Consider the following 23,546-nt stretch of genomic DNA (forward strand, 5'->3'; position numbering starts at 1 on the left):
CTCTTTAATTTTCGCCTCCCCTTCCCCCCTTCTTTACCTTGCACTTTTTTCTTTTCTTTCCTTCCTCCCAAGGATCCTCTTTCTTCCCTTTGATTTTGGCATTCTAATTCCTCTTTATTTCAGCCCTTCCCTCTGTCGCACCCTGCCCACTCCCTTCCTTTTTTTTCTTATTATTCCCTTCTTTTTTTTGTTCTTATTATTCTCTCCTATTTATATTATTGTATCTTTATTTCATTCCCTTTCACCATCTCAATTATCTTTATTTCATTCACTTTTATCAGCTGATTCATATATATATAATGTTATTTTAATTGATTCTCTTTTTAATTTACTATGTTAGTGCCCCCGCCCCCCTTTTTTAAACCTTTTTACCCCTTATTATTTTATTAATATTTTTTTCACTCTTGAACTTTCTCTTGATTATTTCATGGATTTTCTCTAACAGTTACCTATTTACCTTCTCTATTAAAGGACTCATCAGCACTCGCTATAAACATCTTTTAGCTTTCTGGTCCCTGATGATGGGTGAAGTGTCCACCCGAAACGTTGAACGGACTTAATCCTCTACACAGTTCTACTCTAGAGATTCTTACAATATAGCATAGAATTAGGTTGAATCAAACACAAAATGAATTTCTTGTTTATAAAAACAAGAGATGTTCTGCTACTATTCAAAGTGGCATGCATACCTTCAATTCGAGTGTCAAGTATGAATTATTTATGAATGAACAATTCAGATGTATAATGATCATGATAATTTACTAGGCATATAATTGTGCCTGAAAAATTGCAATCATTATTTAATGCAACTGAGATGTGAAGTTGATACTCAATAACATTTCATCCATGATGAACATAAAACAACATTATAATAAAAGGATATGCTACAGGCACCCATATTGGTATGGTTAGTCCCAAAACAATGAAATTAATTCAACATAAATCTTATACAATATAAATTGGATTGTAAGCAAACAACTTTCTTCCCAAGTACAGGCCACATTATCAAAAAAAGGCAACAATTCTTGAAGCATGGTATCATGTTAAATGAATGAAAAATGATTTTCTTGTTTATTACAACCACATATAATCCACCCACAATGTGTAGTCTAGCAGCAAGTCCTGAGGTGATTGAACTTATATTAATGCTAAGACTCACTCAGGTTCAACACCCACCCCCCCACCTCCCAACCTCAAGTAGGTGCAGATGAGGCCAGGTGAAATTCTGGGTGATTTTGATGGGATAGGAACACCCCTCATAGCGTGGCTGCTTAGCCAAAGGACAGTTGTAAGCAGCATAAAAAGAAACAGAATTTATCTGCTACTATTTTCAGTGAGCTACATGTCCTCCAGCTGAGTGTCAATTATGAACTATTGAGAAGTGAACAACATAATGATCAAAGTTATATGCTGAAACTTTGTTCCTAAGTTGCACGAAACGAGGAAACGCGGAAGCGAAACGAAACGGGGAAGCGAAACGAAACGCGACCTCCCCAAATTTTGGAAACAGGGAAACGCGAATATATATAATAATATATATATATATATATATATATTAAAAATATTTAAAAATTATTATTATATATATGTGCAATCATAAAGCATGAATGATACATTTACTTACATAAACATTTAAACATTAAGATTAAATTTACATCACATTTACTACCTGGAAACCCTAAAAAAAATTAAAAACAAATTTAAAAAAAAAAAAAAATTTAAAAAACAAGTGTTTTTTTTGGGGAAACGTGGCACGTACGGCCTGGAAACGCGTTTCCGGCCGTACGGCCAAGTTTCCGTTTCGGGAAACATGGCCGTACGGCCGGAAACGCGTTTCCAGGCCGTACGGTACGGGGAAACGAGTTTCGTTTCGTTTCCCCTGGGGAAACAGACCCCCTGCCCACGTTTCCTGCAACTTAGCTTTGTTCATAGTACAAATGCTAGATGATGATAAGCTCACACTGGATGGATAATTGTGCTTGAGCCAAGATTAACAAGCTACATTATGAAGATATAGCAATCTAGATAAAAACAACCCAGACAATCATTACACTCATTTTAAAATCCCCGAATGCTAATATACAAGAATCACAAACATCATATATCATAGAGAATCAAAGCACAAATGTTGTGGATGGAATCTAAAAGAGCTTGTTCTTTTCCTATAAATTGTCGGAATCAAATTCATGTGTGACTGAGAAGATGAATATGGTGAGTAAATTGAGAAAGATGGCTCAAAGCTTTTGTTTAACAACTTCAAAAATGATTGCAAAGTGATAAAAGTCTCTAGTCACTAGATAGTTCAAAGGTAACTTCAGAGCCAAATATTATAGCCAGTAATATAGACAAAAACAGATCTCAGAAAAGAAGTAAGAATGCCTGATGTGCGATCCCGACAGTTACCAAGAACAAGTGCTAAGCATAAAAAGGGTATATTCTATACATTGGACATACTAACAGTGAAACCAGATATCGTCATACAAAAATCTAAACATTTTTCCTTCTAGCCAAAAAAACTATACAAGATTTGACAAAGACTGAAAATCAATGCACCTAGACACATCTTAGGAGCTCATTAACTATCTGACTACATACAAATTGGTTGAGCCAAAAGGTCACAGGCACACCTACATTGAAATTCCGCCTCCACTCACTTGAAAAGTAAGGATTCAAACTGTTCATTGGTGCTTCTGCAGTAACTTGAATATTCATTAGGTCACCCAACTCCTTCACCAGCTTTGCTGCCTACAAGTGTTAGAGAAATCCACACAGCATAACTTACCTGCAACTCCTATCTAGGAAATCTGACTTACACAACCAAAAGAGAAGAACATCCAATATAAAGATATATGTTGAAAAAAAATCAAACCTCTAATAGAGCAGGTTCAAAACGGTAATTTTCTGCAATGGCCCATATCGGTGCACAGACCCCATTAACAGACAGAGACCTGTAAAATGACAGAGAAGCTGCTGCTTCTTTGATGGCTGCAGAAGCAGATCAGGAATTAGGCATCGAAATACAATTATTTGCTTTGCATTTATGAAAAGATTATAGAAAAACCAAACACATATGATCCGTAATGTTTTACAGTGGGTGTAGACCAGTTATATTTCATTTGTAACTTTCTGAATGGTATCTTCACATTCAAGTAATCTGACAATTCTTAGTTATCTATATGACCACAAACAATCTAACGGATGTTTACAAATATGCAGTTGACTATTAAGGCTTAACTTGTCCTATCCAGTTCTAACTCTAATTTACTTTTACAAATGCTAGAGACCATAAAAAAATGTTTTCGGAAATTGGAAGAACTTTTATTGGGAAAAAAGATTGAATGGCAGAAAAAGACAACATCAGATCCCTGATAACTAACTCAAGATTCAGCACAAAATTTTGCATGGCCATCATTGGGACAGGCTTAAGGCTAATACCTTTTATAGATTATTTGTCATAAGATAAGATAATTTTATTAATGCCCACCAAATGACCACAAAAGTAGGTCAATGGGACTGGCGAAGAGTATGAACTCAATGTGGGAGTGCAAACATAGCTCCTACAAAATGCTGAAAATAAAATAAAGAAAGAAAGACATGAGCTGTAGTGCTGGTGCGACAGGCATGTAAAAGATTGTGGCACGATACAAAATAATCAATAGCCTGCCAAGAAAGAATTAGTGAGATAGGAAAATCTGGAGATGGAGCTAAAGATGTCAGCATTGGATCATGTGATAGTTCCACATGGTACTTGACACTCCAAGGTACCCCTAGATGTTGAAACGCTGAGCCCATGAAGCTTGACGTTGGAGATGTCGATGATGTGCCCAAATGGACCCAGGACACCCCCAAGCTGGCCTTCCAATTATTTGATGGGCATTGCTTGTTCTGGAGCCCAGACGATGATGGTTTGCTTTAGATGATAAGGGGGGCTTGCACATCACCATTTGACCCCAACGCTTCAGTATATTATTGCCACAACACCCCTCTTGCCCTTTAGAGGGTGACATAGGGCATTCTGGTGATTACATATTGGTTTGGAGGCAGTTTGGAAGCATGCCCATGGACATAGAGATACCTTTTTGGAGTATGGAGCACTCATCAACCACTTGACACTTGTGGAATTTAGGGCTCCTATGGAGGATGACGTCATAGTGGAGGAGGTATTCCTCTCACGCATTTAGGCATTTTTGGCATCATTTGTTATGCTTTTGAGTTATGAGGTTGGCTTGTAATCTCACACTTGTGGAACACTCAAAGTAAACTTGTAATTAGGGCTTTTACTTATATTATTGTAAAAATGAGGGTGTTAGGTCTCATATAAATAAAGGCTCCCCCTCATTTCGTTTCATCATCACATATTCTTCACTTTCCGTACCAAGAGAATGTGAATTAGTCATTTTCGCTACGTTGGGCAAGATGTGATGTGTGAATTTCTTGTGGAGATGGTATTTCGCATAGAGATGTTTTCCTAGGATTGAAGAAGGTACTTCTTTGGAGAATTTTTTAAGTTTCTTGCTTTATCTTTGATATTTTGCATATTGTATGTATGAAGTAGGGTTTCTATTTATGCCATGACTAAATGCTAATTTTTTGTTGAAATCTTGCTCCATAATTGCATGCAAAATTGTTCTCTTCGAAGCCTATAAGGAAACTCTGATAACACATTCCTTATATTTAATTTCTCCCCTCAAAAAAAAAAAGTTGGGGTTTTAAAAGTGGATGCACTAGTCATCCCCCATTACTCCATCAAATCCTTTCCATGGAATTTTATCCCTAGAAGACACCATTAAACCCTTGTAGGGTAAGGCACTAATCATTGTCATGTTGATCATTCACAAACTTTATTAAATTTCCTTCTCTTTTCCTTGCTCCTAGATGACTATGGTTAACCACTAGGGTTTAGGGCAGATTTATGCATAGAAAGTGAGTTTGTGTTGGATGTTTGTGGCTCATAATTTACGAATTACATCTATAAAATACATAAAAGCAAAATCTAGCATAGACATGGTTAATTCCTCCTATTTAGGGTTGATGTCACACCTATTTTCTGTTTATGCATACCTTTTAGCCATAAAAGCACATTTCCTAACCCTAATCCTAGTGTCCATTAGAAGGCCTTTGTTCATTTTTGTTGATTATCGTTGGAAAGCCTTTTCTTTGGCTGTTATATGATATTGTGCACCTTATCATTGCATATCAATAAAACCATAACTTATAGCAGCCTTATCTTTGGTCTAGGAAAAGAGTACTTGTGTTGTGGAATAGAATATCTAGGTCTCTCTAGGCTTTGCCAGTACTCTACACCATATTATAGACCTATTGTCCATCACCTTGAGCCATTGCATTAGAATATACTTTAGGCGATTTAGGGGAGCCTCCCTTCTGGTCAAATACCACTAAAGAGCAAACGAAAGGTTGTTGAGCTAACAGTGGCAACCCTTTTTCTTGTTGCCATAAGTTTTGGCCCTACCTAGTGAGGCTTTGCACTAGACCAACTAGATTTTGCGACAATAACCACCTTATTCTTAACTTGAGTATTGTGATTAATTGTTGGTAATTTAGGTAGTTACATACATGACCTTAGACATGATTTTTCTTGCCTTAGGAACCCTAAGTGCTACTAGAGAATCCTCTATTGTGTTAGACTTACCCTTCACTAAAACTTGGGAACTGGTAGTCTAGGTTATAGTGGCAACACTTCCATGTTCCCGTGGTCTTTGTCCTTGTGAAGGCTTTGCAGGAAGTTATAAGATTGTGCAATAACAATACCCATTGCCTTCTTGACATAGGGCTAAGGAGCATGCCTCAGATTAAAACGAGGCCTTAAGAATTGCACACCCAAGTAAGTATCGATGCTAGTAATATCCATCCCCTCTCGTCTAAATAAGAAATGATAATCCATGAGATCCTTCTTCAACATGAGAAATGATCATGACCTTGTTTTTTCCAAGTCGAATATGAACATCCAAAGGTCATAGAATAGGGCCAAAGCATCTAGTTGTCTCTTCAAACCCTCTAAGGAAGAGGCTAAAATGATCACATCATCAGCGAAAAGCATAATAGATATCAAAACCTAGTGAAGAAGGCACTCACCTCCATCCCAGATATGCTTATGTAGGAATGGCTTCAACTCGTCAATTTAGATCCCAAACAAGGTGAGGAATAGAGGACACCCACACTTGACCCCAATAGTACTCTTGATGAAGTTAGACACCCCATGATTTGTGAATAAATGTCCAAGTACCAATTTATAAAAGCACATGATGGCTATCAGTAAGATCTTGGAAACGTCAATGGCTCTAAGCCTTTGGAATAGGACCTCTCATGGGGCAAAGTCAAAAGCTTTTTCAAAGTGTATGAAACAATAATAAACTTGCAAAGAGCAATGTCTCACCTCCTCAATGATGGCTCAAAGTGTGAGAATGTGGTCAATGTCTTGATGTGTTGACCACAACGCAGCTTATCCTCTAGCTTGTAGAAGCTTCTAATCAAGCTCTTTGGAACATTTCAAATAAAGAATAATAACATAGCTCTTCCAGAATGTGAGGCCCACCATGATAATTTTGTAGTTGTTATGATCTACTCTCGAACCTAATTTGTGGATTAAGTGAAAAGTGTGCAATGACCAAGTCTATGGGAAACCTATGCAAACAACATGGTTAAATAGGTCGACTAAGTATGATGACTCGTAGTGTGAGAATATGGGCAATGGTTTGAAACTTTGATACGTTGGCTAAAACCTTGTGAAAATTTCTAAACATAAATCCTACTACAGTGATTAATATTATTCTCCTACTTATTACCTCAAAAATAAGTTATCCACAACATTCTTACGGCAAACATCGAAATATATTCTACTGCAACCTTCACAAATAAAACATTGCAAAAAGTAAACACAAATACAACCACAATGACAGTTATTTTTGCACAATCGTCCCCGAAAAAACCCAATGCAGGAAAACCGGTGCAACAGATGAGGGTTTCTTTATTATTCTTCAACAAAAATCTCATGTACAATTTAAAATCAGCAGAATAGAGGATTCTTTATGAGCAAATTTACAGACGGTTTCTAATCCAAGAGAAGTTCTCTTCCTCCCTCTGTGTCTCATTGTGTCCCAGTGTCAAACTAGCTTACGCAGTTACAGCATCAAGTTGCCCCTGCGTTGTCTCTACCTGCGTCAGACCTTCTGCATTGTCCTCGCTCTGCTCTGTGTCATTTTCCCTTGCACTCCAGACTGATGTTGATCACCCTCTCTCTCTCTTCGACCTGCAACTCTCCCTCTGATTTGATTTTCTCTTGCCGAACTTTGATCGATGAGAAAATCCATCTTACTCAGGCAATTGAATATCTGTCTCTGGTGTATTTTCCAAATGGCCCTCAAGTCCCTTCTTATATCTTCCTATTGGACAACAAATGGCCTAGATTAACTCCTAATCAAAGGCTCAGATCATTTTGACTTGATCTCCGTCTTTTTCTACAAGATTTACCCACAATTAGATTAATACCCATTAATATTTTAATTTTCCTAAGTTTAGACTAGGAACCCCATTAAAAATATTAATTTTTTTAATATAATCATTTCTGGGTGGAATTTCCCAAAACAGCTTTTGGGTTCTTTAGAATACATGTGCCCAAGCCTCCCTGCAAAATTTGAGGCTTAGAGCACATTTGTTGCTACCCCAAATCAGCACTCCCTCTTAGCGAGGAATGTGCTCTAGCAATATACTGATGTTGCATACTGCTCTGACTCTGAAGCATCGTCTTCTCTGCTGCTGATGTCTGATGTGTTGTCCACCAACTACTGCATTGTTGTTGTAACTGTATTGTTGCCTTTAACACTGCCAATGCTGCATCTGTACTACAGCTCCCTCTGAATGTCTGCATCTATGTTGTTGCTGCCACTGCCACTGCCACTGCCAATTATCCCTGCATTGCAAACTGCTGCTGCTACTGAAATGGATTTTCAACCATACCCATCTGCTCTCTGAACTGAGTGAACTTAGCTCTTCCAAGAGCCTTTGTGAGAATATCGGCCACCTGCTCTCCTATGGGGACATAATGTAGTTGTACTACCCCACGCTGAACACAATCTCTGATAAAGTAACAATGGATATTTATATGTTTCGACCGATCATGAAATACTGGATTCTCATGGAGTTTGATACAAGTCTGATTATCGTAGTAAACCTTGGTCACTTCCATCCTTTTCCTGAATAACCTCACAAGCAATTTTCTGAGCCATATGGCTCCGCACGTATCTGTGTTGGCTGCCATATATTATGCTTCTGCTGAACTCAGTGCTACCAATTTTTGCTTCCTGTTGCACCAAGATATCATCCCTAATCCAACACTGAAGCAGTACCCTGAGGTACTTTTTCGGTCTACTGAATTACCTACCCATTTTGCATCAGTGAACCCATTCAAACTGACATCCTCCCCTCTAGAGTACTTCAACCCATATCCGACTGTTCCACATACATACCTAAGAATGTGTCATGTTGCTGCCCAATGCACCCTTTTTGGTTCCACCGTGAAAAACAACTGTCTGACCTAGTGTTGACCAGATATATAAGCAACCCAATGCTTTTCTTGTACAAGGTGGGATCTACTTCTTTGTCTTATAATGCATCTATTTTCTTCCACTTGGTGATCATGGAAGTAGCCATGGGTCGGCAATCCTGCATTCTGAATCTCTTCAGAATTTTTGTAGCGTACCTTCTTTGTCCAAGGAAGATCTCCCCATTCTTCTACCAAACTTCCAACCCTAGAAAATAATGCATCAATCCCAAGTCCTTCATGTAGAATTCGGCTTCAAGATTCTTCTTGCAATCCTAGATGAGCCTGGATGACCCAGTTAGGAACAGGTCATCTACATATAGTACCAGAATAAGTGGCTCATTTTCTACCAACAAATAGTAGAGATTGGGATCAGCATCACTCTTGACAAATCCCAACTACTACAAGTAACTACCAATCTGACCATACCATGCTCTATGTGCCTACTTGAGCCCGTACAGGGCTTTCTTTAACCTGCAAACATGAGTTATCTTCTCATGAGTTTTGAAACCTTTGAGCTATTCTATATACACCTCCTCTTCTATCGCTCCATTCAAGAATGTTGTCTTGACATCCATCTGGTGAATCTCCCATCCCATTTGAGCTGCTAGGGATATAACAGATTTGATAGAGGTGTATCGAGCAGCTGGGGCGAAGGTCTCTTCATAGTCTATCCCTTCTTTCTAAGTATACCCCTTTGCTACAAACCCTGCCTTGTACTTTTCTATGCTGTCGTTTGCAACATACTTGATCTTGTAGATCCATCGTGATCCTACAACTAATCTATCTTCTAGTCTAGGTACTACTTCCCAGACATCATTCGTCATGATGGAGTTGTATTCTTCCACCATGGCATCCACCCATACTTGGTGTTGAACAACTTCCTGAAAGCTAGAGGGTTCTTCAACCTGAGCTACCAATGCTTGGTATCTATCTGATTGCCTACGCTACCTCTTCTCGATTCTAGGAGCTCCAACAAACTCCTCTGCGTCCATCAGTGTCTATCGTACTTCCTTGCTAGTTCTACCACTGGTGGTGGGAGGCTCAACTAACTCTTCCTCCTGATCCAATCGTTCTGTTTATTGAAAATCATCTGTATTTCCTCCTTCTGAGGAGATACTGGTGTTGGTCACTGTACTCGATCCAGGTGTATGTCCTCTTGCTTGTCCTTCTTGCTGCCCTTGCTGCTCTTGGACTAATGGAACATCTCCTGACTGATCTTCTGCAGGCATCTCACGAGATTTCCTGAAAGCTTTGTCTTCCATGAACTTTGCATCCCGTCTTACTACAATCTTCTTGCTATGAGGAATGTAGATTCTATATGCCTTTGAGGTCTCGTTGTATCCTACGAGATACCCCTTTTCTGCAGTTTGATCCAGTTTACTGCGCTTCTCGTCTAGAATGTGACAATAAGCCACGCTTCTGAATATCCTGAGATGACTGACTTCCGGCTTCTTCCCTGTGAAAACTCCTTCGGGCGTTCTCTTCCCCAATGCTTTATGAGGAGTTCTATTATGGATATATACTGTTGTGTTGCAAGCTTCTTCCCATAGATACCTAGGTAGATCTTGATCATACAACATAGCTTTGGATGCCCCAACAATAGTTATGTTTTTCCATTCCGCTACTCCATTCTACTCTGGATTATATGGAGTTGTCTACTCTCTTTTGATGCCCTCCCTTGCGCAGAAATTTGTGAAGTCTTTGTCTTATACTCTCCACCATTATCTGAGCGCAATATCTTTATCTTTGTCTCTGTCATATTTTCAACGAGAGCTTTACACTCTCGGAAACGATCAAAGACCTCATCCTTGGTCTTTAAGAAATAGATCCAGGTTTTTCTGGAGTGATCATCGATAAAGGTGATGAAGTATTCGCCATTATTAAGAGCCCTTGTAGACATAGGACTGTAGATATTTAAGTGTATTAATCCTAATACACGTTCTTCTCTATTGTTACTTCTGGAAAAAGTTGCTTTGGCGTACTTTCCTAGCACACATCCTCTGCATAAGTCATCATGTTCACTACTAAGGACTGGTACCCTTGTAACAGTCTCTCTGAGCATCCTCAGTGCTCCATGGTGTAAGTGCCCCATTCGCCTGTGCCATAATTCATTTCACTCCTTCTCACCATTACAGTTGTTGCCTATCAGTGCCATTGGTGATTCGAGCTGCAACCTATACAACTTGTTGCTTCAAACCCCAATTTTCTTTTTCTTCTTCCAGCTTGGATGCTTGACATATACCTTCTTTCCCATGAAGTATACATCATATCCCTTGTCCTATAACTGGGACATTGAAATCAAGTTCATTCCTAATCCTAGCACATGCAGAACATTGGTGGCAAGAATGTCGGTCCCTGCTTCCGTCTGAAAAGCTATAGTGCCTCTCCCTACTAGAGTACATTTCGTTCTGTTTCCCATAGTTATTTGGAAGTCCATTTGTTCTTCTTGATAACTCGAGAAATGTTCTCGCACTCCAATCATATGAGCTGAAGCCCTGCTATCAATGTACCAAACATTCGCTGACACTGGATTTGCTAGGCATGTGAATTCTTCATCTAATCTGGTAGATAAATCTGAGACACTTTGAGTATATTGTGCCAATTTCTAACGCTAACCTGTCCCAGCAACTGCTGCAGGAAAAACTGCTTCCCACCTAAGACAACCCTCCTTGCTAAATCTACTGCTACGTTGTTCCTTCTCCCACAGACAAATTTCAATTTGAAAGACTTACCTCCTTGTCGACTCACTCAGAGAGTTTTCCCACAAAATTCAATCTCCTTGGCTTGAGTTTCACAATCCTCTGGGAGATTCGAATTTCTGCCCCTACAGGAATTTCGAATTCCCTTCTCCTTTGAGCGTTGAGTCCCCCGGCTTCTTTCTTCTGCTTCCCTATAGCTCTGATACCATGTGAAAATTTCTAAACATAAATCTTACTGCAGTGAATAATATTATTTATCCTACTTATTACCTCATAAAAAAGTTATCCACTGCATTCTTATAGCAAACATCGAAATATATTCTACTGCAGCCTTCACAAATAACACATTGCAGAAAGTAAACACAAATACAACCACAATGACAGTTATTTTTGGACAATAGTCCCCAGAAAAACCCAATGCGGGAAAACCGGTGCAGCAAATGAGGGTTTCTTTATTATTCTTCAGCAAAAATCTCATGTACAATTTACAATCAGCAGAATATAATATGATTCTTTGTGAGAAAATTTACAAACGGTTTCTGACAAGTTTCTGATCCAAAAGAAGTTCTCTTCCTCCATGTCTCATTATGTCCCAGTGTCAAACTTTCCCACGCTATCCCATCGTCAAACTGGCTTACGCAGTTCCAGCGTCAAGCTGCCCCTACGTTGTCTTTGCCTGCGTCACACCTTCTGCGTTGTCCTCCCTTTGTTCTGCGTCTTTTTCCCTTGCACTCATGACTAACGCTGATCACCCTCTCTCTCTCTTCCACTTGCAAGTCTCCCTATGAATTGATTTTCTCTTGCCAAACTTCGACTAGTGAGAAAATCAATCTTACTCGAGAAACTGAGTATCTGCCTCTGGTGTACTTTCCAAATGACCCTCAAGTCCCTTCTTATATCTTCCTGTTGGATAACCAACAGCCTAGATTAACTCCTAATCAAAGGCTCAGATCGTTTTGACTTGATTTCCGTCTTTTTCTAGAAGATTTACCCACAATTAGATTAATACACATTAAAAATATTAATTATTTTAATATAAACATATATGGGTGGAATCTCTCAAAACGGTTTCTGGGTTTTTTGGAATACATGTGCCCAAGCCTCCCTGCAAAATTTGAGGCTTAGAGCACATCTGATGATACCCCAAATCAACAAACCTAACATGTCCTCTAGCTTGTAGATGTCTTTGATCAAACTCCTTGGAAAGCTTCAAATGAAGAACAATAGCATAGAGCTTCAAGAATATGTGGCCCACCATGAATCCAAGGAAGTTCTATGGTTGTTAGGATTTGTGTCAAAACCTGATATTGTGGATCAAGTGAATAGCATGTTGTAACCGAGTATGTGGGAAACCTATCCAAATAACATGGTTAAATGGGTCGGCTAAGTTATCATCGAGAGCATGAAGACTCTGCATGAAGAGATCTGTCTAGAACCCCTCTTGTTGGCTACTTTGCTAGAGTTCATTATTCTAACTACATCTTAGATGTCCCAGTAACAGAATAAGTAGAAAATAAGGGGGTGAGATGACTTGGATTAAGCACTATCTAGGCAGATCATAAAGAGGTGAGGTATTCAAGAACATGGAATTTGGATCCAGGCCAGGTAAGAGGGGTGACCGATGAGGAAAGATGGTACACTAGAATATTTTAGGAGAATGAATGAGAGAAGAGCTCAAAACTCGTATTTTTTGTGAGATAAGAGCACGATCAACTACGAAGATGGGGGTTACTGAGAAACAACTAATCAAAGGGAGTAGTTCCTAGTTGGACATGACACAATCCACCACACTAGCTCACTCGCCATTGGGAAAGCATGTGAAGTAACGAAAATTCAAGAAGTAAGGCAAGCCATTCAAGATCAATAACTCATAAGATTCACCAAGCCATAAGAGCTACCTACCATACGTTGTAATAGGCCCCAAAGCATCATGCAGTAACTGGTTAGTTCCACTTACTTTAGATCTAACAATGAATATAAACACATCCTTCGATCAGTCATGGAGAGTAATCTAGAGAGATTTGGGCCAGACATTAAACTACACTAAAAGGATAACCTCCCCAACTGTCAAATATTGAATGATGTCAAGACTTGACATGCAAGTCTAGGTAGGGAACCCCAACTAAATCACTATGGATAGAAAACTAAGATGAGGCTAGGGGAAGTAGCATACCACAATGTAGATGTCTCTAGGGAGAGTGGCTAAGTCACTAATCTGAATCCATGAACATGGAAAACTTGTCTAAGGTGAGTTTCTAGTAGGTCTTGTGAGAGGCCTCACAAGACAAAAGGGGGACTAAGACACAATAATGAGGTGGATGCCACTATCATCTTGGCATTCCACCTCTTGCTCTTTAGTGGACTTTCACCACACGGGAGGCTTCCCAGTATAAGTCACCTAAATGGTATTCTAGGTCAAAGGGATCAAGGTGACACATTGATAGGCTTAATCAATATACTCAGACTAGGAACAAGGCTCAATTCTTTATGATATGGATTAGTGTATCTACCATCCTAGATCCATATTAACTCTAGATTTACCAAGCGCTGAGAGGGATCAAATCTCTTGAGGTGAAAACCACTTTTGAAGTGAAAAGAGATTTGATCCCTCTCGGCGCTTGGTAGATCCAAAACTAAGATGGATCTAGGCTGGTATTATATAAATCTCACATTTCTATATACAAAAGTACTCATTTTTAATTTTATTAAAACCTTGATTTAATCTCTATGGAATCTCTAGTGAGGGTAGAGTGTTTAGATATATCTCAAAAGTATAACCTTTTTTCTTTTAGATTTAATTAAAAATTGTTATAAAATTAAATTAAAATAAAATATTTATAAAATATTTTGATTGTGAAATGAGTTATGGTTTTTGGGCATGTGGTATTGATAAGCCATGGCATTAGCCCATGGTATTGTAACAAAGCATGTTTACAAGTTAATAATATCCATGGTAAAGTGGGGGTGATATCCATGATTAAGAATCTTGTTATATTGTAAGTTTATTATAAGTATTAAGTTTTTATGTGTTTATTAATTAAATTTAAATATGGTTACAAAATCATTATTAGTCCCCGCTCTAGCAATCAATTTGTTCATTGACCATTATTAGTTTAGCATTGACCAATGCAACTTATAATATTTGATTTTGAAAAATAGATATTTATTTTTAAAAATTATTAAAAAGTCTATTTTTCAAACCATTGATTGGACCATAACTTGGAGGTCTTATTGTACCCTTTGCATAATATAACACTATGTGATAGTTGCATCACATATTTTATGCCATAATTTATGGATATGGTTCCAATATTCATGCATTATTTTTAGATATTTGTGTAGTGATTTTTTAATCCAAAAATAAAATCCTTGAAAATAGCTCATACTCACATAAATAACATATTTAACATAAGTTACTTCCCACCATAATTTAAGCAAGTCCTTGCATAAAAAAAGGATAGAAATAAGATGTAAATAAATATACTTATCAGGAGTCACTTCCCACCATTATTTATGTTTTTGTTGGGACTTCTATAGGAATAAAACTATAAATGTGTAGACTTACTAGTGGCTACTACCCACCAAAAGTTATGCAAGTCCTTGTCCCTCAACAATCAATTAATTTATCCACTTCACATCTCAATTTATTAGCTCCTTCCAAAGCAAGACTATAGGATTGCAACACTTGTTTTAATTTATATGGTAAAATGGATCTTAATTTATAGCTACTAATACTATTTATATGTTATATATTTTAATGTGATATGTATATTATGATTTTCTTTTATCTAAAAAATTGTTCATAATTTTATTAATAAAAACAAAATTACAATATAACAAATTGAATTTTATTATTTTGATTACTTTTAACTTTTTATTATTAATTGAGCTAGCACTAAAATGTTTACACTCATTTAGGAACACTAAAACATCTCTCCCACATTGGGCTCTATATTACTTTTAACTTTATTTTTTTTAATTGAACTTACATGTAAATGTTAAATGTTTACAAACATTTACACCACTACAACATCACCTCCATATTGGGCCGACATTTTTTTCCTTTATATATTATTTCCCAACACTTAAAAAACGTTGACATACTTACTTAGATTATGCCTACACATCTCCCCTATAATAGGTTGTAGAGTGCCTCTCGACGTAATGAAGAGGCCTGAGGTAAGACTTGTAGCCTAGGGTTTTCGAGATATGACTCAAAAATAGCGCAATTAGGCATACAACACAAAGGAAAAGGTTTTCTTGAAAGGTATGATCAACAACAAGAGAAACAAACCTTCAAATGACCCTAAGTTGAAGCCTTAATGCAGAATTACATATTTTCAAGCCCTAGAATTGCGTAGGGTCAATGATGTCAGCCATAGGGAAGTACTTTCAACCATGCAAATTACTAGATTTTGATGTTTTAAGGCCAAGCAAGGTGAAACGACATCAAATCAGCTCAACATCCAAGCCCTAGTTGAATTCGGCTTGAAACCCTAACCCTAACAACTTGCCTTGAAGGACTGAAATTTTTGGAAGGAGAGAAAAAGACAAGTCTTATAAGTTTTGATCACCAAGATGGATGCCAGTACCATCTATCTACTTGGGTGGAGTCTTAGTAATTATGACCATGGAAATATCAAACCCTTGAAGGGAGTAAGGGATAAAACCCTAGGTTTTCACTTGCTAACCCCAGCTATCACTTTATGAGGGGCGAAAATCACAAAGAGAAAGCTCACTAGAAGGTACTCTGGGGAGTTCAAGGATACAAGATTAAATCATGCAAAATTTACCAAGCATTTCATACAAATATAAGCATTTAGACATAGAACATATAAATCCTAGCAATATTCATTACATGCAATAACCATAAATGATATTCAACAAAAAGTACTCGGAATATATCCAAGAACATGCCTTCTTTCAAACCCAAAATGACGTATCCGCAACAAGCACTAGTCTTCAATAGCCAACAATCCACATAAGATCACATCTCCACAAGATAGCAAAGTACAACATCTAGGCCACGTTCTCTAAGAGAGGTTGAATCCCACACAAGTGATGATGAACAAATAAGAGAAGTGATCCTCTATTTATATAAAGTATACCTCTTCTGGTTTCTAACTAAAAGCCCCTACACAAATTTGATTTTGAGATGTCAAAAAGTAAAATCAGGTTACAAGCCAAACCACTAGCTTCACAACAAGGTATGCCAAAATAAAGCCCTCACGTGTGAGTTGTAGGCCCTTAAAGGTGATAAAGTCGTGCTCTTTTAGGGCTCCAGATGCTCCATCAAGGCGAAGACTGTTGAAGGAAATGTAACTAGGTTCGGTCTTCATAAATGTACTTTTGATATTGTCCTTATTCAAGAAAAGAAATATTATTTTTATAATATATGTCAATGAGTTTCTTGCTCATTGAAATAGGTCTAGCACATGTTAAGTGTTATAGGTGAGTCAAGGAGTCAAAAGAAAATGTTGAAGACCTTAAGGGCATGTTACACCATGTATATAATTGTATTAGAGTCAAAAGGAATACCTCCAAGCAAAGTCAAAGTCTCCTCCTTGCAACGACATCCTTCAAGCAACAAAATGATGAAGAAATAGACAAGTCAGCCTATTGTCCTCAAGTCAGCCTAAGGGAGGGGCAGTCCTCTATATATAGAGGTTGTCCACTCCTCCAACGAGATCATAATCACCTCTGAAATCAGCGAGCAAGTAAAGTCAAATAAAAGGTGGAAAAGTCGAGTTTAAAGGAGCCTCTAGTGCAGCGAAGGAGGAGGACACATATAACCACAGTCTAAAGGACTGTTTTAGGGTGAATTGCAATCACACGTGCGAGGAAATGGAGGGTTGTCTGCAGTCACTACAGCAACAACATCAAAGTTTCTCATCTCTCATTGTTTGGGCTAGAAACTAAGGCCTATAAGGCCTCCCACTATAGCGAAGAAGAGGCTCTCTCTAGCGAAGAAGAAAAGGGTCAAGACCTAAGGGAAACCTCCCACACGTGCGAAAAACCAGGGTTGAAGTGCTGTCACATCAAGTCTGCAACTTCACATCAAGAAGGAGCTTGGTTGGTTAAGAGAGATAGACATCATCTTATGTAAAAAAGTTCACTAGGGATCAAGGAGAAATATCTCTTCTAGAACTAAGCATAACAAGGTCTATCTCCAGTTGCCAAAAGAAGTAGGAGGACGAAGTGTCGAGGAACGAAGTGCAAAAGAAGGAGGACGAAGTGTTGGGAAAACAAAGTGCGGGAAGAAGGAAGGACTTGACTTGTGCTTGGAGGATATTATTGTCAAGGGTCTAGGGTTTATCTCTGATCAATAAGAGAAACTTACGAAAGGGTTTTCCTCTCAAGAGAAGAGAGGTTTTGGCCTGGGCAGAGAGTCAACATCTTGGGTTCTTGTTCTTATGTTTTTGGTAGCAGTTTGATGAAGTACACACACATGCATTAATAAGAAGAAGAAGAAGATTAAGCTAACAAGAAAAAGTAAAAAGACTCCACAAATTGTTATCAAGTCAAGAAGAATCACACTACATTGAATTGCCCTAGATTCTTCAACATGGTATCAGAGCTAAGGTGACACATCAAGGAAAGGGCATCTCAAGAACACTCATAAGGTGACTCATCAAGGAAGGAGACCTACAAAGTGTTGATTTTTGGTAGCATCGGATGTGTTCTAGCCTTGAAATTTAGAGGAGAGGCTAAGGCACATGAGATCTCCAAGACCCAGAAATCGTTTTGAGAAATTCCATCCAAATGAGGAGTTATTAAGATAATTAATATTTTTAATGGGTTCCTAAGTCTAAACTTAGGAAAATAAAAATATTAATGGGTATTAATAAAGATAAGGATGAGAAGCTTCTAAGAGACGAGGATCAAGTCTATTTTAATCTTAGCCATTGATTAGGGACTTAATCTCGGCCGTTGATTCATCAATAGGAAAAGTATAAGAGAAGACTTGAGGGTCATTTGGAGACACACCGATAGATACTTAGTATCTCAAGGAAATTCGATTCTCAAGGAAGAGGAGATCGATTTCAGAGGGAGTTGCAGGGTGGAGGAAGAGGAGGGCTTCAGCAGCAGGAAGTGATCAAGGAGGAGGTGACGCAGGGGCAATGGAAGACAGCGCAGAAAGAGAGACGCAATCCAGAGGAGAAATGCAGAGGGACACAGAGCCACTTAGAACCACGCTGGGTCAATCAGAGTGACGCAGAAGTGGGAGCAGGGTCTCCAAAGTGTCAGATGGTCTTAGAGGGAAAGTCTTAGGTGTTTTCTTTCAGTTTCTCTGTAAAATCATTCCTTGTAAAAGCAATTGTTGCTGAAGATTAATAAAGCCCTCATTTGTTGCACCAGTTTTTCCGCTTTGGGTTTTTCCAGGGACAATTGTCCAAAAATCACTGGTCGATGTGATTGATTCTTGTGCATGTATTTTTTCTCTGGGTAATTGTGTGTGTTGACCCCTACTGGTCAACTACCCATGCAGTGCACCCCGTTTTTCTTGACAGAAAGAAGCAGCACCTGATCAGCATGTCCGTGCCATCCTGCCATCATCAGCAGCTTGATCATTTCAGTTGTAAACCCAGTCTGCATATATGAATTGTAAATAATCTAAGCAGATCAGAGTCTGTAAAGCTGCCTAGGTGGACCTAACTTTCTATGATAATCTATGTCCCGGAAGGTTTTTCGTCTCACCGATCCATGGATCGGCAGAGTTTTCCTTCAAACCTGACCCCAAAGCCGGGATGGATCTTGTCATTAGAACTTTAGGAAAATCCTAGTGTGTCAAATCTGCTAGATTATAGTTGTGTCGCAAAACTGGGTGTTTTGTGAGGGTCTGTATTAAATGGGTTTGTCCCTTAAGATGTAATTTTGTAAAAGTCATGATGTAATGTGTCCTGAGGGTCGAGAAATGTTGTAAATCCCCTCATGAGTCCTAAGTCCTAGGTCCTAGGGGATGTTTCCGAAAGCTTAGTTCAGTGATCCATTTTAAATGAATTAAAAAAATTAAAAAATGAATAAAAATAATAAAATAATAAAAAATTAAAAAATGAAGCAAAAACCCTAACTAATAAAATAATAATATTTTAAGTTAATAAATCGACGGATGAGATCAAGAGATGTCTTGATCCTCATCAACGGTCGAGATCATTTCTACATGGATCACTGAACTAGCTGTTAGGATCATTTCCTTTATATAGGGTCTTAGTGGGTCATTTCAGATCATCTGATCTGTGAGTCTGTACTGAAAAAGCTCTCTTGTAATCTGATTTTCTGGTTAATAAAAAGACTTTGGGGTCCAAATCGTGTTGGTGTTGCTCTCTGGAATTGCTGTGAGATCTTTAATTTTCTGCATATTTCAGTTTTCAGCCATTAATCATAGCATGTTTTTAGAGTAGTGTGAGCACAGGTATCTTGTTCGCCTGCTAGGGTTTGAGGGCTGCTAGGTTTTCTGAAATAATGGCAGGTATCTCCATTATTTCCTGAGATCTAGCAGCTTTCTCTCTCTCTTTGCTGATGGTTGCTTGAGATGTGCAGGAAAACATTTTTTGAAGGAAATTTTGTGGGCGTTCGGGGAAGTTCTCGGCTGAACCAGCCAACTCCCGCAGGCTCTTCTGTGCAGAGCCCAGCTGATTGTGCCCTGGGTTAATCATTAGGAGTTTCTTTTCTGTTTTACATTGAGAGATTTTCTTTCTTTCACAGTGAAGTTCAAAATTTCTAATATATTGAAAACATTACTGCTATTATTGTCAAATCTGGCATTTCAGGGGCCAAAAATCTGTAAATTATTAGGCTGATTTAGGGTTTTAAATGTTTGTTTTATTCAGTTTTCGCTAGGGTTTTGATTTTGTTTACTGCAAATTTTTTTGATTTTAGGTTAGTTTTGAAGGGTTTTACTTTAAAATTTTGTGTATATCTGTCGGGTTTTGTTTTCTTCTTGCAGGTTACAGACTTGAGACAAAATCTGGAGTTTTCTCGGTCCTTTGGGTGCTGCGTTGATTTATTGACTATTTGTTTGGCTGGCCGTGGAAGCATTAAGGCCCAGAAATCACGTATTGAAGGGAACATATTTCGATTCAAGGGTTCTGTTGTTCTGTTACCCACGTAAAAAAAAAAAAAAAAAAAAAAAAAACGTCAGGCTGCCTGCAAAATCTGCAAATGCTCAGAATCGACCCGCATGCACTTCGATTTGAATAGCAACGGTGGCCTCAAAACCTATCCACGCATTTTATTGATCACCGCTGGAGAAACGTGAATGCAAAGGCGTTTTTTTTTTGCTGCTATCTGGTGTTAGAAACCCCCTTCAATTCCTTCAGATCACCAAAATACTCTGCAGCGGCAGCGATAATCTGCGGTTTGAAGGTTAAAGGCATTCAGCGCATTGATAAATCTGGCGAATTCTTTGTTCCCATATCACCATTCATAAATCAATCTGAGCGTGATTTTCTGGGCGGACTAACCGGTCTTCAATCCCATTTATCGACGGTTCGTTTTCAAAATCGTGCCCAAATCTCCAGTTTCGGTGGCCAGACCCGGTGATCGTCCAGCGAAATCCCATTTCACGCCATTTCATTCACGCATAGTATCAGAGCCGCAGACTATTGCTCAGCGTAAAAAGACTCGGACGATTGCTCTGCGTTTTCCCTTTAAATACCTCCTTCTGGTGCCGGAAACCACGAATTTGCAGACTTGGGTATCGAAAATCGTAAGAAGATATCAGTGTTTTCTCGAGGGTAAGAACTTCTTCTCTGCGGTAGCTCGGTTGCAGTCTTCCTCATGATCCGCGGCGTATGGTAAGGGCTCGTCAGGTATCATAATGTGTTTTCGATTTGAAACCCGCAGTTACGTTCTGGTTGACGAGTTAAAATTTTGGTAAGTTGAGCGCTGTATTGTATGTGTTGATTTAGGTTTTAGCTGTCGGCTCATTTTTTTGATAATCGATTTAGGCTAGGATGTATAATTTTCATGTTTCATTTTCCCCTTTTTTTTTTAGTTTAGACTTAGCTATGATAGCTTTCGATTTGAGTTTGGTTGCATTTTGAAGGGTAGCGTAGAGTTGTTTTTTTTTTAAGATTTAAATTTGATTTTTTTTGTTAGTTTAGATTTAAAAAGATTCATTTTATAATAGGGTTTGGTCTAGCTTCTATTTAGATTTAATTTTCATATTTTAGTTAGATTTAAATGTTATGTTTTAGATATTAGTTAGACTTTAGGCTTTTGTTTTTTTAGATTTTTATAAAATAAAATAAATATAAAAAGATTTTATTTAGTTTTTAGACTTAGGGTTATATTTTTGTTTCTTAGATTTTAGTCTTAGAATAAATTTTAAATTTTAAATTTTAGATTTTCATTTTTATAATATTAAAAAAAATTAAAAAAAAAGATTTAAATTTTTTTTGAAAAAATATTAAAATTTTGTGGAAAATCATTTTGTCAGTTTCAGTTGCTTTCGCGATATATCTTTCATGCTGAGATCTGAAATTTTCAAGTCAAAACACGAAATATGATATCTGGTTAATAATTTACGATTCTCGTGGTGGTTTTAAGCATTTATCTTTTCGAAGTTTTCAATTGCTGGATATCGTTTTGGTCACATGATTTAGCTGATGATAGATGGTTGCTGTTCATGGTCCATGTTTCTTTATCATTTAAAAAGTAATCATTTAAACATTGACTCCACAAGGCACTGGTCTATTAAATCTCTAAATCCATCTAGTGCTTATCATATCGTGTATCGTGTCTCCCACCCAACTGTTTGGCAGTTGGTCTTCACTATCTAGCAGGGTCTACCCCCCTTAGCCACGGGAGACGGGCTTAAATGGAGGGATCGGGGATCAGAGTGACAGCCCCCGGTCTGAGCGTTGTCGTGTCAATCCGTGCGACAACAGTGTGATAGCTACAGTGGAATTTATTTTAATATTTGTTGAAGGAATTTCGTAAATAACTTATTGGGAATAATAAGTAGGTGAAATAAATCAGGTTCTGTAGTGATAGAATTTCAGTTTAGAAAATTTCACATTGTACCAGAGCAGAGTTCCAACAACAGGAAAGGAAAATCGATTATGGGTCAAGAGCATGATGCAGAGGCATCCACTCAAGGGGACTCGCGCGGATTTCCAGAAGAATGCACAAGGGACGAATATTCGAAGTTAGCTTCCAGATTGGAAGAAGAAGCTACTTGCCTTGCAAGCTCTGCCTCCTCGAAGGTTTGGTATATAGACAATGGAGCTGCCTGGCATATGACAGGAATCCGAGAACGTTTTTCAGATTATTAAGAAGAAAGAATGAATTTTCAAATCACCATGGGGAATAAGGCAAAGTGTACTCCAGTAAGACATAGTTTTTCAAACCGAAGCTGGAGAGCGACTTTGAGCAACCAATGTGATGCATGTGTTGGGATTGGGGATGAACTTACTTTCTGTATCTCAACTTCAAAACAAGGGCTATGATGTTTTCTTCATTAAGGAGAAAGTATATGTCAAACACCCAAGTTGGAAAAAGAAGGCTCATATTGGAATCAGAAGTAACAGGTTGTATAGGTTACAGCTAGAATCACCAATGGCACTGATAGGCAATAATGGCGACAAAGACTTGAATGAGCTATGGCACAGGAGGATGGAACACTTACACCATGGGGCTCTGAGAATTCTTAGAAAAACAGTATCAGGAGTTCCAAAACTATGTACTGAACAGGATGATGTATGCAGAGGGTGTGCTTTGGGCAAGTATGCCAAAACTGCGTTTTCCAGAAGTACCAATAGTGTGAAGAGTGTGCTAGGACTGATACACTCAGACATCTGCAGACCGATGTCAGCAAAAGCTCTTACTGGTGCCGAATACTTCGTCACCTTCATCGATGACCATTCCAGGAAGACTTGGATCTACTTTCTGAAAACCAAGGATGAGGTTTTCGGTCGATTCAAAGAGTTCAAGGCTCTAGTGGAGAATCTGACAGGAAAGAAGATAAAAGTGTTGCGCTCAAACAATGGTGGAGAGTATGTTGACAAGGACTTCACTGATTTTTGCGCTAAGGAAGGCATCAGAAGAGAGTGGACAACTCCCTACAATCTAGAGCAGAATGGAGTAGCAGAAAGGAAAAACAGGACTATTGTGGAAGCATCTAGGGCAATGCTATATGATCAAGATATGCCTAAATTCTTGTGGGCAGAAGCATGCAGCATGGCAGTTTATGTCCAGAACAGACTCCTCACAGGGCATTGGGAAAATCACTCCAGAGAAGGTCTTCACTGGGAAGACACCTGAAGTCAGTTATTTCGGGATAT

The 23,546-nt window shown here is 38.3% G+C and overlaps 1 protein-coding gene across 3 annotated transcripts in view; it reads right to left on the bottom strand.

Annotated features, from left to right (window-relative positions):
- Positions 1 to 23,546, bottom strand: part of LOC149156870 (NAD(P)-binding Rossmann-fold superfamily protein) — a 343,287-nt gene that overhangs the window by 118,688 nt on the left and 201,053 nt on the right. For 2 of the 3 annotated variants that reach the window (XM_089438733.1, XM_089438732.1), the window contains exons 6-7: positions 2,870 to 2,985; positions 2,632 to 2,745 (exon numbers count right to left, since the gene is read on the bottom strand). In XM_089438733.1, coding sequence (XP_089294859.1) covers positions 2,632 to 2,745; positions 2,870 to 2,985 — 230 coding nt within the window. The remainder of the gene's footprint in view (positions 1 to 2,631; positions 2,746 to 2,869; positions 2,986 to 23,546) is intronic. The other variant, XM_089438734.1, reaches the window with a different exon arrangement.

The sequence above is a fragment of the Pinus tabuliformis genome, chromosome 9, assembly GCF_031772625.1.
Source record: "Pinus tabuliformis cultivar Carrire ecotype Pingquan chromosome 9, CPIR1, whole genome shotgun sequence".
In the NCBI taxonomy this organism is placed as follows: Eukaryota; Viridiplantae; Streptophyta; class Pinopsida; order Pinales; family Pinaceae; genus Pinus; species Pinus tabuliformis.